We start from the raw sequence: 14184 nt of genomic DNA on the forward strand, positions 1-14184 counted from the left end.
CCCACTCCAGTGAGTGCAACCGTAGGGAAATTGATGGATAGCGTAGGGGTAAATATTACTAATCCCAACTACCCCAAAACCCATACCGACCGTAAAACTTAAAATTCTCCATTACTAACCTTACAATGCATTGTGATAGCATGCGTTGTGATGGCATGTGTTGCAATGACATGCATTGTAATTGCATGCGTTGTAATGGCATGCGATGTAAAGGCACCTCTGTTATAAAGTTGCATTGTAAAGGCATTGCGATGTAATGCCAGCGTTGTACAGGACATTTCCCGGTGAGACAGGCAAGTAGCTGCCCCAAAGCCATCTGTAAGTATATTTTATATACTAGATACGGGAGGTCTGCCTACAGACCTCCGCTAAAGCGGTCTGTATCCAAGGGTTAGAAAACACCAAGTTCTTCCTGTTTGAAATAATGGTTTATTTACTTAGGTTTTTGATCCTTTCTATTTTTTTTTTACTTTTCAACTTGATGGTTTGGCAGCCCATGGAAGCATTTTTTTTTGCACATGACACATACCAAATTAATTGGTTCCTTCATTCAAAAGCTTTAAAACTGTGCCTTTGGCTACCAAACTGCAGGAAGGATTCCAGAATTACCAACAAACGTATTTAATCTCCTCAAAAATTCATCATGTTATCATGAAGACTCATTGTGCATGTGGTCGAAACCCGACTGGATTTTACCATTCGGTAACTTCACATGCCCAGCTCTAATCTTGAGCCCTCATACACATCAGTATGGCATGCCAGTGTCATTGAGCTTTGTTTTAAATGTGGGATGATGACATACTCAAGGGAGGCGTACAGTGGCGGATTCAACTTTGAGAAGGTGAAACGTATAGTTTAATTTGTGTGGATGTGCCAATGTCATTTCATGTGTCCTGAGTCACTATGCAGCTCCAAACCTAGGAGGCAGTGAGAAATACAAGATTTAAGGATGTGTGCAATGTAGGAAGACTGAGGTACATAAGGTGGTGTCTTGATGGAAAGGGACAGAGCCTTCTACAGCCGTTCGCCTTCTGCGGGGCTCGCAGTTGCTGGTGGCTCTTGGTGTTATCACAGTTGAGTGTCTTCATCCTCATCCTCCTTTTTCTTTGCTGAATCTTCTGATGATGATGACGATGAGCTGGCCTGTGAAAAGCAATAAACAAGATATGTATTTAAATGCATATACCTAATTATCCATAATTCAATGAGTTGTCATGCCTAGAGATCAATTGACTGATTTCAAGGATATCATATTGAAACCAGGCCTCTGGTAGTATAGTATCCATACCTCACAAATATGAGGCTTTTTTTTTTTTAATTGTGGAGGATAATTTATTTCTATGGTTTCATTCCCAGTAACCCAATGAAATACAGGTTTAGGGGTAATCCATCAAGCAGTGTAGAGAAAAAGAGAAGTTCCATATAATCAATTTCCCATGTTAATTCCCATTGGAAACTTTGTAATAGCTACAGAAACAAGCATTGGCATAGCCAATAGGTCTCGCCTTTGGGACCTTCTAAGTGAGTAGTTATCCAGCACAACATCCTTGGTGCAACAACATCAAGTGTTATAAGGTCCCAAAGGAGAGACCTATTGGCTATGCCAATGCTTGTTAATGTTGTTAGAAATTGTTTAAGTGATATTGTAACCTAGTAGCTGGCTGCAATTTGTGTGCTTGGTTAGGTCATAATTTATATTGGTCTCTTACACAAACAGTAATAATAATGCCTGGCATAATTGAAATGCTCCTGATTTGAAAAACATAACTAGTAAAACAGTAACATCAAGGATGTTATTCAAATTTCGTTTTTTATGCTTGTGGCACAGGCTTGCAATAAAAAAATTAGAAAAAATAACCAGTGCATTAGCTTGCTAAGGTCAGAGCTATTGGCCTTGCAACTGCTTCTTTTCTTCTTTTTTTGCTGAGGGGGAGTGGCAATGTACAGCATTAAAGTACTGATAATGCTTCAGATCATCATCTGTGGAACCTGTGTTTTTGGAATGATATCTCCAAATCCCCATCTACAGTAGTTTACAAACATGAACATAGGAGCTGAGCGCAGATCAACAGAGGTCATTCCACAAGTGCACAGAACGAAATTAAATAAAGCAACCACCCGTTAGTATGCAGTGAAACCGAGCTACAGCAATTAAATTGTCATGTTTTAATGAAAGATTGTGGAGTAGTTCTCACAGAACAATCATATTACTTAGAAAATTGTGACGCAAAAATGGCCGACAGTGCAATGCGTGTGGCCTATCACATAAGGCCTAAATTACATTTGAGTGGTGATGTAGTCTATCCCAGTTGGGGTTTGAAAAATCTGAAGTCCTGTATTATCTGTTTCACCAAGGCTCTGAATCAGAACAAAAGCAATCTCTTTTAGTGGTTTCGTTGCTGTCTTTAAAGTGGCCATTTCATCTCAGATTGTTCAATATTAAGATTCAAAGTCACTTCCGGTCGGAGCGGGCTGGTGCGTACTCCGCTTCCGCTGGTTCCTGGGTGCTTTAAGGCACCCAGAACCAGTTTACACACCGGTGGGCACCGCGTGGGTTATGGCGCCGGCCTCTAAGCCTCCCCCCCCTGCGGGAGGGTGCGGCGGCCTCTGCGAAATGGGCGTTCGCTCGGATGCTGTCCGTGTCCTCTGCATTCCCCATCAATAATGGTAACGCGCGTGACGTGTTGTTTGTTTGACACTAGGTGGCTCCGTCCGAGGGTCGTTGCACTCAGCTGTAGCCCTGCGCCATGCATGGGCTCTGCTAGAGCACATCCCTGCCCAGAGCTCACGTCCTCTCCACAGACCGCAGAGCAGGGGGCAGCCGCTGCCAGGCTAATGAATGTTTACATTGAGGGCTCTGAAAAGTCCCTTCTAGGCCGCAGGAGTGAGGGCAGCGTTGGTCATCAGCGGGCTGCAGCCAAGTGCTGGTGATGGCTCAGTTGAAGGGCCCGTCCTGATTACGTGAGGGGCGTCAGAGGGCGAGAGGGGCTGATAACACTGGAGACAGCCTCAATTTGCCTGCATTCCGTCGTTTCTTTTTCCGCTATTTTCTAGTTGTTTGGCGACTGCCAAAAATAAAGGTGTCCCTGTGTAATGTAACTGGTGCTCATGTAAAGCGCTCCGATATCTCTGGGTGGAGTTCCCGCTATATAAAACTCTAATAAAAATTGAAATGTATTTGCGCGCAAAAGACCATGTCCTTGAAAATGTGCACTGATCTGATGAGTTAGGGACAGGGTAAGGTTCAAGACCCGCGTCGGCTCCACATTGTGTCTGGGCAAATCTCGTATTCTCCCCATGCCTACACATACGAATTTGACCTTGTGTGAGTAGTTTGTTGCCCATCACTGCCTGTTGGATGTACCTAGTCTGCTTATAACCCTGGCCGTCTCCTGGCTGGTAAACAGCGACACTCAGCAACAATGCAGCAAGTATCATGACAGTGCCAAGACCAGAAAGAGGCTCTACAGGCAACACTCTCGCAGACGCACAGCCACAACATGGTGCCTGACTTGCCTTTTAAAAGGTGTTGTGTGAGCTGAAACATTGGTTTTCGAAAAGTCTACTTAGTGTTCACTCTTAATAAACAAAAGATTGTATTCTAGGACATGCAGTTCTACATTTCTCATTGTAAGTAAAAGCAAACAAGCATTTTCAAAGACAATAAGCCTCGCCTATGCGAGAACAATTATCTTTGTCGATGTGTTTGAGCCACATTGTACAGCTGCGCAGTTGCCATACAGCATTGCTGAAATTAAAGAAAATAAAAGGGGCTATAACGCAATCATGGTTTGTTTCTTTGAAGCGCTTTTCCCTTTTTACTTTTAGCCATGCTGCACCACAATCACACTGATCAGCATGGCTAAACAAACCCTGACAAAGCCAATAGTTGTCGCATAGGCGAGACCTTTTGGCTCCGCCAATGCTTGTTGTTTGCTTTTAGGATCTGGCCAAACAATATGATGATCATCATTACTTCACAGGGCCTTATAGACCGCGCCCATAAGGCTGCAGGGTTGCTTTGTTGAACCCTGCAGCCTTACAAACAGTGCTGGATGAATGACATGGGGAGGTGCTACCATCACACTTGTCACTCTACGACTTCCTTGGTCCCTTCAGATGAGCCACATCCTGCCCTGTAGGGTGGGTGTGTACTGAATTGAGGTGCATTTGTTTCCTAGAAATCAGTTTGATTGTCAAATTTAAACTACAGCATAAAATCTAGAAAACGAAAGACGCTCGCACCAGTTCTAGGCACTCTGCATGTCTGACGGTATTCTTATTGTCATTCGAGTTTACACGTTTAGGTCTTAAGGTAAAAACTACAGCATTTATTGCAATCTACAACGAGGCTTTAGGTGGTGGGTAAATCGTGCACTGGCAGACGAGGAGGCTCAAGGTCTAATCCCAGATTCTCAATTTGGCTACCCGTGTAATCCTGAACAGATAGCTCCCTCTCTCTCCGTCCCTCCCCTCATTTCTCCCAGAATAGGGAGAGATTACAATGCCCTGCAGGAAGATGTTAACATCTGTATATAAAACGAGACCTTAAAACGTTGAATGTATAGCGTCTGTAGTGTGCTTCAGTATTTTGTAATCGTATACAACATGGAAATCATTTTGAAGTTCTGAGGGAAACGTGGTTCATCCCGCACAGAGCATAGGGGGTTCGTTTTTCGAAGTAGGCGATATTAAACCATTTTTATATTACAGAGAAGGTAGGGTTTTTTTAGGAATAAAACATTTATGCATGTGGTTTAAGAACCACTTGTCGGAAATTAGTACATTATGTTTCCGGAAATTCTAAAAAAAACACAAAATTATGTGAAAATTCTAATTTCTCGATATATGATGCGCTAAGGCATATAGCAGGTTCAAAGGCCACACGACATACCGGCAAGTCGACACGTTTTAGGTTTAAGTTTATATTTAAAATAACTATTTTACACAGTCTTCTTCACACGGTTAAGCGCACAACTTAAAGCAATGCCCCCTTTATGTTTAGCATAAAAAGCGTTTTTTCCGATCTAATAACTAACTGGAAAAGAGACGCTTTTGCTCTTCAGAGCTACCAATCAAAATATCTGAGTCCGTGTGAGCCCCTTTAACGTCCTCATCTTTACAATACTGCGGTAAAAAAAGGTGTTTAGCTTGTATCAAAATTACCAGTAATACTGAATGAAATATAGTTTAAATCCACCATCAGTTGAAAAAAACAACAAGCATTTCGAGGAAGATACGGCCCGCAGCAGATTGAGGCTGCCTAGCCCTAATAAACAAACATGAGCTTCTCGTGCGGCTGGGGGGGGAGAGAGGAGGGGGGCGAGCGCGATTCACTTGCGGGAGCGATCATTGCTGGAAGTGCGCGCTCCCGCAAGTGAATCGCCAGATGTGCACGCGTTGCCATTGAAGGCAATGGAAGGCGTGCACGTGCTTGGCTGAAAAGCCAAAGCGATCTGAAAAGGTCTTTTTGCCTATGCAGCGCATGCGCACTGCGTAGGCGAGACCTAAAAAAGGACTGATGGGAACTACACCATATTTGGCAACAGTTAGAACTTTACTCAAAAAGAGTGTTTTTTATAAATAGGTGGACATCTATTTAACCATTTCTGAGAAATATGTGTTTAAAGAGGTGCTTGGAGTGGCCATAAATGAGCTAAAATGTGTATATCTGCAGTGTTGGTGCCAGATATGCTTTGATTGGACTTTTCAAGGGGGCTCATCAATCCTGATTGACTGGCCACAACCTGAACACTATGTGGCACAGTTATTACAGGACTCATACATGGTTGCTGTGTCCTGAAAATGAAATAATAAAATATACTAGGGGGGCAGGTTGAACACATCCTGAGCTCAAGACCATCCTTGATTAGTTGGCCAGAACATGGACAACATGTTGTGGCATCCACAGAACTCAGGACATGTTCCTTATTTAAATGCATGTAGGTGAAGCCTGTTTTTTAGGGTCACAAAATGGGCTGTATGTAAATGGTGATAACAGATTTTAGACATGATATAAATCATTTGTTGGTTTTTCTATAATAATTTTAGCAACTGTGGTGTGTTCTAAGTTGATTTTACTCTGTGAAAAACGCTTATCCTCTGCTGGGATTTGATGAACCGCGTTTGAAGGAAAATTATTTTTAAATATAGGTTATGGAAGGTACTCCAGAAGTTAAAAAGAGAGCATATTTTCTGTAAATTCACAATATCTTCTTCAGTCATGTGAGAATATAGTCTGACAGCCTGTGTAAACAGTGGTAGCAGCCTGTCAATTGATTCCCTACTGTTCTACTGTTCCACTTCAACTTTACACAGTGATCTAGTGATCTAATGATAAGACCTTTTACATTCTGTATTTATTTAACCAAATGCTGTAAAACTTATAACATTTCTCTTAGAAAAGAAAAAAAATGAGGGGGTTCATTTTGTCATAGCAATTATACTCAGTGCTCTAGAAAGCTAAAATGATGGCACATTTTCCATTCGCCTTCAAAGCTACATCTCATCCATGTTAGTAAAACATTCTGACATACAGACTGAAACAGGTACTGTAAACATCCTCTGTAACTTAGTTCCAAAATATTCTACTGCAACTTCTCATAGTATTGTAATGAACAAGTGGAGCTCAAACACTCTATATTTATGACAAGTGAACAGCACACCAGAAGCCATCTTTTGTGGAATGAAAACTGTCAAACATAAAGCATTTCTTTGAGAAATGAACAAAATGATGGGATTCATTTTGTCATAGAAATTATGGTTAATGCTTTAGAAAGCTAAAAGGAGGACACATTTTCAATGAACTTATCCATGCAGTAAAATATTCTGACATGCAGATTGAAATGTACTTTCAACATCATCAGCAACCTATTAGTTCTTTCTCTAGTGATTAACTGCAGTTTTTACCATACAGTTCTAATGAGCAACCAGACCTAACATGCTTATTTTATGACAATATATATTTTTTTATGTAAGCTAGGATATTATTAGCATACCAAATTATAACATCTCTTTAACATTGTTTTTTTCAGTGAAGAAAAAATAATAATAAATAAATATCTATATATATATATCTATATATATATATATATATATATTTATATATATATTTATATTTCTTATATATATATATATTTATATATTTTTTTCCTTCACTGGAAAAGCAAAGTTAAAGAGATGTTATAATTTGGTATGTTAATAATATCCTAGCTTACATAAAAACACTAAACATTCACTCACAAAAAAAGCTAAAGTGATGTTATAGTTAGGTGTTAAAATAAGATAAACGCTAGTATTTTCAATCTGAAAAAAACTCTGACATTCACCATTCATAGTTTACTGAGCTACCTAATATTTGTGCCCCCACCATGCGCTGCTTATGACACTCACATATTATATCACTCATAACATATTAAATGACATGAATTGATAATGACATTTCCAATTACTTCATCGATGAGATCACTGGTGACATCAGTGATAACATGACAGTCATATACAGCATAGAGTTACTGAATGTACCCATGTGGGTCAATAATATGAAAATAGTGTAAGCCCTGGAGACAAATATAATAGTGCCTTTTAAAAGTTCTATGGTCTGCCATTAACAAATCAGCAAAGTTTGAGGTAAAATAAATAGTCCATGTTGAACAAGGTAAAGTCTGAGTGCACCTGATGTGGGTTGCAAAAGTATGTTAGAAAGTAGGCTGTGATTCTCTTCAAGTACAAAACCTATGCTAGACTCACGCACACACTCTGACACAGTGGCGCAAAGCAGTGCTTAATTTGTGAAAAAATAAGTGCTGGTACCCTTTTCAGGAGGCCACTGCAATTTACACCACCCATTGCCTATCCCAGTGCTGCCAATGACAGTACCAACACACCTACTAAGCATCCCACTCCTCCAAAAGTGAGAATTCAGACTATTCCAGGCCCCGTAAAGCTATAATAATGGTTTGGGACGCAGGTATTTGTTATTTTTAATGTATATTGATTTAATAGATAACTGGTGTTGTGCTCATCTCTACAGTAGACCAACAGTGCCACCATGTGGCAGACTATTGTGCGGGCCGGTCCTAACAATTAAGTGCTAGTGCCGAGCACCTGAAACCACCAGCAAAAATGAAGCACTGGTGCAAAGATCCGGATAGTCCCAACTTCACTCCGAAGGCTCATCAGGTCTTCACATGTGGGTTTCTGTTTATGAAGGATGACAGTTTAGTGGAACGAAAATGCTCTGCAGAACGGCTTAAGGAGCCTTAAGATAGCCAATTCCAGACCCGTGAGATTTTTAAGATAAGACCTAAACGTGGTAGCTTTCTATTGCATCTTTACACTGCCGTTCATCAAAGTGCCACTAGACAGGAAACCAGTTTGCTTGCCTATTGGGAAGTTTGTCCCAGTGTGTTATTCGCAGGGCACGAGTCAGGGGTACACATGGGTACACGGCGTCCTGGTGCCGTCCCCCCTGCCAAGAAGTTTGGACACAAACAAATATGCTGAACTTGTCCCGGTGTAATTTTTAGACACCGGGACACATTCAGGAGCACCTGCACATTAGAGTCTGCTTTCCATTCCCAGCAGCAACGCGCAGGCAACGATTGGGCTTTTTTTCACCTCCATCTGGGCCGAGTTAAGGGGCCGTCAGGCCTCCTTTTGATTGAGTATCTCTACTGGAGGCGGCGTGGAACCTCACACTTGAATGCAACAGAGCGGAAACAAAAGCACACCGCTTGTAATCTCCTCACATGTACTTAAGAGAGGCATGCAGTGTCGCTTTTTACTTTGTTCAGTCCCTGTACACAAGTCCATGAACTGTAAGAATGCCACATGTGTTGGTCTGTCCCAGATTGAACACAAATAACAATTTAAATAGCACTATTTTATTTCTTTTATAGCGCTACTCAACCCAGTGCAGGCTGTTAAAGCGCTTTACATAACCTACATATTGTCCATTGAGAATAACTCATGTAAGTGTGAATATCAATGTACAAGATGTGTTATATGGTGTAGGAGTTTCGTGTCCTTCATAGCTCACTGTGCTATATTAGAAGGATTGCAATTTATGAACTGCAAGTAACAAAAGGATCTCTGTGTTCAAAGCAGTAACCCATTTACCTATCTACATAAAATAAAAAATTTAATCTGCGTGTTACATGATTTGCTTTACAGACAGACCTTATTCTTCTTAACTACTTTAATTCATATCTGGGACTACACAAAACAAATCTCTCTAACAAATATGCTAAATCTCACCATTATCATTCCCTGAGATTTACTGAGCACCTCTGAAACAGATGCCTTAACCCTATAACATGTTTTAAAATGCAGACTTTGGAACCAATTAAGCAGAACAGATTTACTACCAGGCTTTTCCTTGCTGCCATTTTCCTTGTGGCAGGGTGTGTCATATAAGTTGAGGCCCAGATTTTGCGTCAGGATCGCGTCACTTACTTCACACAACCCAAACTCAAAATCTCATTTGTTAAATCTCATAATGGTTTGACAAAATGGGGTGACCCTGTGTCCCTCAGAACCTGGGTATATGTGACTCTCGTGAGTATATTAAAACACTGTGTCACTTAGGCACTTAATGGTAGGAGTGTGCACGAGCGCGAGCACGAGCGCCTTCACACGGCAAGCTCGGGTTGGCGTTCATACTCAGATCGCTTTTTGCTACATCGCAGAGGGTCCACGCTGATGTCATTGTATCAAGGACAAGCCCATATTCTTTAATTCCATTGTAATAGACTCCGGGTGCAATTTCTTTAAGTAGAATCACAGCGGTTTAAAATCGCTCAAGCACTCCTTCGAGTAGATTAAAACACTCTGTCACCTAGGCACTTAATGGTATAAGTTTGTTTGAATCCTACACCATTTGGTCCTAAAATCCCCTTTTAATTATCCTATTCCAGGTTGACCAACGGGCTACTCTCTGGAATAAAACAATTCTTGACCGATCCCTATGTAAGTAATCTGGAGCAACTCTCGTCATTTTTGACGTGTTATACAAGCATCTCTCTGATACCCATTTCCCTTCCTTTCTAGCCCCCCACTGTCTTGATAAAGACCCGCCGCGACCACCAACTGGGGCGCAACCTGGGTCGAAACGTCGACGCTCATCCCTTTGGCCAAGCTAATTCCAGGAATATGGACACTAACCCCTTGTTTTCCTTGGAACTTTTACTATGATAAAACTGGCCTCAAAACGATAGAAAATACATCGTTCTATACTTCCCCCGGTCTCCCCCTTCTTCCTTTTTTTGTAATTGCATTGAATTAACGTTTTTGTATATAAGTGTCACTACATGCTTCACTTTTGTCACTTGAGTCACCACAGTCACTGCACAGTTATTTGATAAGTATTCGCCAGCAATGTAGTGGAATGAAGTAATTCCATTTTACTGTTTCTTGTTTTTAAGATATATAAAAACTTTGAATATCAGAGAGTTCTGCTTGTTTGTGTTTTAAGAGCTGTTCTCAGCCTAACCTAAAGAGATTGTAAAATACCCAGGAGAACCATTTGTTTGTGAATCAAATCTCATAATGGGCATAAAATGTACTCGTGATCTGATGAACGTATGTGTGAGGTCTTGCTTTCTGATGTCACTTCTGGTGATGTCACTTCCAGTGAGGTCGTACAATGTCACACGGTGAGCCATCGTGTGCTGTGATGGCACCTGTCATGATGTCACCTGCTGACTGCCTAATTTGGTTAGTCCCCCCACTTCTTTTTTATAGGACTTGTGCCCTGGTTATTCGCTATGTTAGCTTCTGCATTGTTATTGACATAATCATTCTCTGTGACGTAGCGGCTGTCTTTAAAGATGGGGAACAGGGTTCGAGTCAAGGTGAGAGCCCTTTTAATTGCTTTTAATTTGCTCCTCTGTTCATGGATTTTGTCGCGCTCTGCCATTCCTGTGGAAAAGGATTGCACCAAGTTGTTTTGGACGATTTTCCATCCTAATCAATGTTTGCCTTTCTTAGATCACATGGGTTTACGCTGCCATGTAGATGACGGTACAGCTTCTGTCAGATTACGAGATGTCATTGTCAGTCATTCCCCAGTTAGGCTGCTTCCTGGGACGTTTCCTATTGGTTGCCGCTAGGTGCCTCCATTTTTCATGTACTTCCATCACTGCTCCATCACTGTATCATGTTTTTGGAATGAGGTTTATGTTGCTTTAACAGGGAGCAGAACAGATATGCAGCCTCAGCCTATTTGAGTACCTGCAGTTGTGCGATGAGAAGCCTCCAGCACGACGCTGCACACAGCAGTGGGGTCTGTGTTGTGCTGGGTGGTGTGTTGCTATAAGCTGTGAATGGCACACGTTGAAGTGATACATTTCATATTTTCCCTATCCAGCATGTGGGGTGTGAGAAACGGAGCTATGCATGTGTGTAAACACACATACGTGTGCACACCCACGTCTGTGGGGTTCGCTGTGTGCCTTTGCAATGTAGTGTTTTGATATGTGTGCCTTCTTATGGGGGTTTCGTCACTGTAGTTTGATTGCAGTTGTAAATCGCCTGATACTGACGTAGTCATGTTGGTGCACATATATATGAAGTTGTGTGGGTTGGCATGCTGCTTTGTACTGTAATCATGGACATATGTTTATGGTTGTGTTTCCGTTCAGAACTGCTGGGACTTTCTGGGCAAGCTGGTTCTTGGCTTGCACTTCGCATATATTTTATCATCCGCAGCTTTGCTCGACTGACACGGCCTCATTTTTGTCTGGTGCTTTATAATGGAAAATATGACGTTACTAGTTGATTGGTGTCAGGCAAAATATTAGGAGCCTGATATACTAAGGCAGACAGCTTGCCAAAAGTGGTCGAAAGTTGTACACCAACGTTTTGTGACCTGCCTCTAATTTTGCAATCCCACCAATGTACTAATTGTGAGAAACAACCGGCCACCATCACTGCGACTGCATTCACAAGCAGGAAACGTTTTGTTTTTTAAAAAACAGTCAAAGTTCCCTTGACCACAGGTGCTCCTCCTAACCATGCCGGCCAGAATTCGCGAAGAGGGTGGACTGGATCCCTTGAGACAGCTCCCCTGGGGAATCAGTTACTACTTTCTTCGAGGTGCAATCGCAAATCATTAAAACATGTCATTGCAACTCGCAGTTAAGAGGGGGCCAAGCTTTCGTGGCCCCTCTCTGTGATTAGTGATGAACTGCAGGGCCCACTTTACGAGTTGCAAAGGCTTTTCTGACTCGCATATTGGGTTTCATGAATTGCACATTCCACTTTAACATTCGCAAACTCTGTGATACTCCAAATAGCCAAGTTTACAAGCGCAGAAGTGCTTAGTACATCGAGCCTGGATTCGGTGAAGCTGAACCATATTTAGGAGGATCAAAAAAGAACGATAATCTGTTGTATGATGTTGTCAGTGTAGTGATGGTTGCAGTACCCATGACAACAAATTTATGGGCAAATAGGGGAGGCCACTTGGAAAGATGGCTTTCGCGAGCACACGCTACTTACTATAAAACTGGCATTGTTTACTTAACTGTCCACTAGATGGCGGTAAGGACACGTGTTGAAAATGGAGGAGGCGGCAGTGGACGAGGATCGTAAGAGAATCGAAGTTGACAGGTAATGCGTGCAACTTGTTAATAACTTAAGCGGATCATTAACTGGCGCCCTTTTCGCTGGACTCTCGCCCTTTGGACCGCGCGCGCTGCCATGCCTTGTTTTCTTCGGTACAGAATGTCTTCCAAAGCACTATTTTTAAAGGCGTCTTCAGTGCTGCGCAGGTTGTGCCTCCCAGGAAGCTGGTGTGTTTCTGCCCTCATCCCGTGTAATGTAGACATACTTCAAGCTTTTCCGGGGAGTCTGGGACACCGGTGCTGATGGTGCCCAGGTCTTTACTGTGCAGTCCAATGCGGGGAGGGTGACCGGCCTCACACTGGGCGGTCTCAGGAATCACCATGGTTTTGTCAACTTCTGACCTTTATGGTGAACCCTGCTAGTACTTTACCCCTAGACCTGCTCCATTGGTCTTGTTTTACACATCATTTAACTGAACCAGCAACCAATGTACCTGCAATTTTAGGTAACATTTTCTTTGGGGACCCCCACGGACCCAAGACCACCGCCCCTAAGTGCCACACCACCTGAGCACCTGGCTGAACATTGGCAATCATTTCCTGCTCTGTAAATATGTAATCTATAATTGCCTAAGCCTAATCGCTGTTAAAATGTAATCCTGAGTGGATTTGCAATTTGTATATATGTAACTCTCACCACCAGTATATGTAGTAGACCTTTGTACTTACTACCACTCCTATGCAATCTTAGAGTTTATCTGTTTGTATCTCTTCCTTGAGTGACTTTACACCTTGTACATTTGCATTTTTTTCTGTTTATATCTCTTATGGAACTCATGTAATCCAAAGTCCTTATGTAATGCAACTGGTTCTTTTGTATAGCACTCTGACACCTTTGGAAAACGTTTGCGCTATATAAAATCGCATTAAATTAATAAATAAAATTTTTTTAAAAGCCTATAATCCCCTTACTATAGAACCAGTATTACATGGTTCCCAGTCCAAGAAGCAGTGGACTCTTGCCAAGGAGGGTCACGTGGGTGTGACGTCTTGCAGAGGGGGCCTGGCTGATACAGACAGCTGACCTGTCCATGTGTGAACAAAGGGAATGCAATGCATGTGGCAAACACCTGCGAAGGTACAAACCATGTCTATTGTACAATGTGCACTTAAACTCTTACATATGATAACAGTGCCTAGTATTTTATGTGCCTGTGGCCTGATCCAAACTAGTTAGATTGTAGGGGAACTTTTCTGGTTCCCCATAATCCAAATGGGCCTGTAAGGAGGCTCTGATGAAAACGATCAGATTGGTCCCCACTGCCACTGACTTGACGTTAATGCTCCTTCACTTCCCTTCCTCTGATCCAAATGTGGCGCTCTGACTGGACAACAGGGCAACACCAGCCAACAAAACTCCTTACTAGCTAAATAAAGTCCTGCCCTTTCCTTACGTGACCCTACAGCTGGACTTTAGTGGCTGTACCTCAACACGAGGAACACACATTCAGCTGCTGAAGGGTTTCAATCTAATGTCTTGTAGGACAGAAATTGTTAGGTTCACTGCGTTTCAACAAATGAGGCCTGAGACAGAGGCATTTGTCATATCTTGTTGGAA

General features: G+C 42.1%; 1 protein-coding gene across 1 annotated transcript in view; it reads right to left on the bottom strand.

The window, feature by feature from the left end:
• Nucleotides 1–409: 409 nt before the first annotated feature.
• Nucleotides 410–14184, bottom strand: part of PDZK1 (PDZ domain containing 1) — a 107730-nt gene continuing 93955 nt past the window's right edge. Inside the window, exon 9 of the mRNA XM_086935503.1 lies at nucleotides 410–1143. Coding sequence (XP_086791629.1) covers nucleotides 1069–1143 — 75 coding nt within the window. The 3' untranslated portion in view covers nucleotides 410–1068. The remainder of the gene's footprint in view (nucleotides 1144–14184) is intronic.

The sequence above is a fragment of the Lissotriton vulgaris genome, chromosome 8 (assembly GCF_964263255.1).
Source record: "Lissotriton vulgaris chromosome 8, aLisVul1.2, whole genome shotgun sequence".
Taxonomy (NCBI): domain Eukaryota; kingdom Metazoa; phylum Chordata; class Amphibia; order Caudata; family Salamandridae; genus Lissotriton; species Lissotriton vulgaris.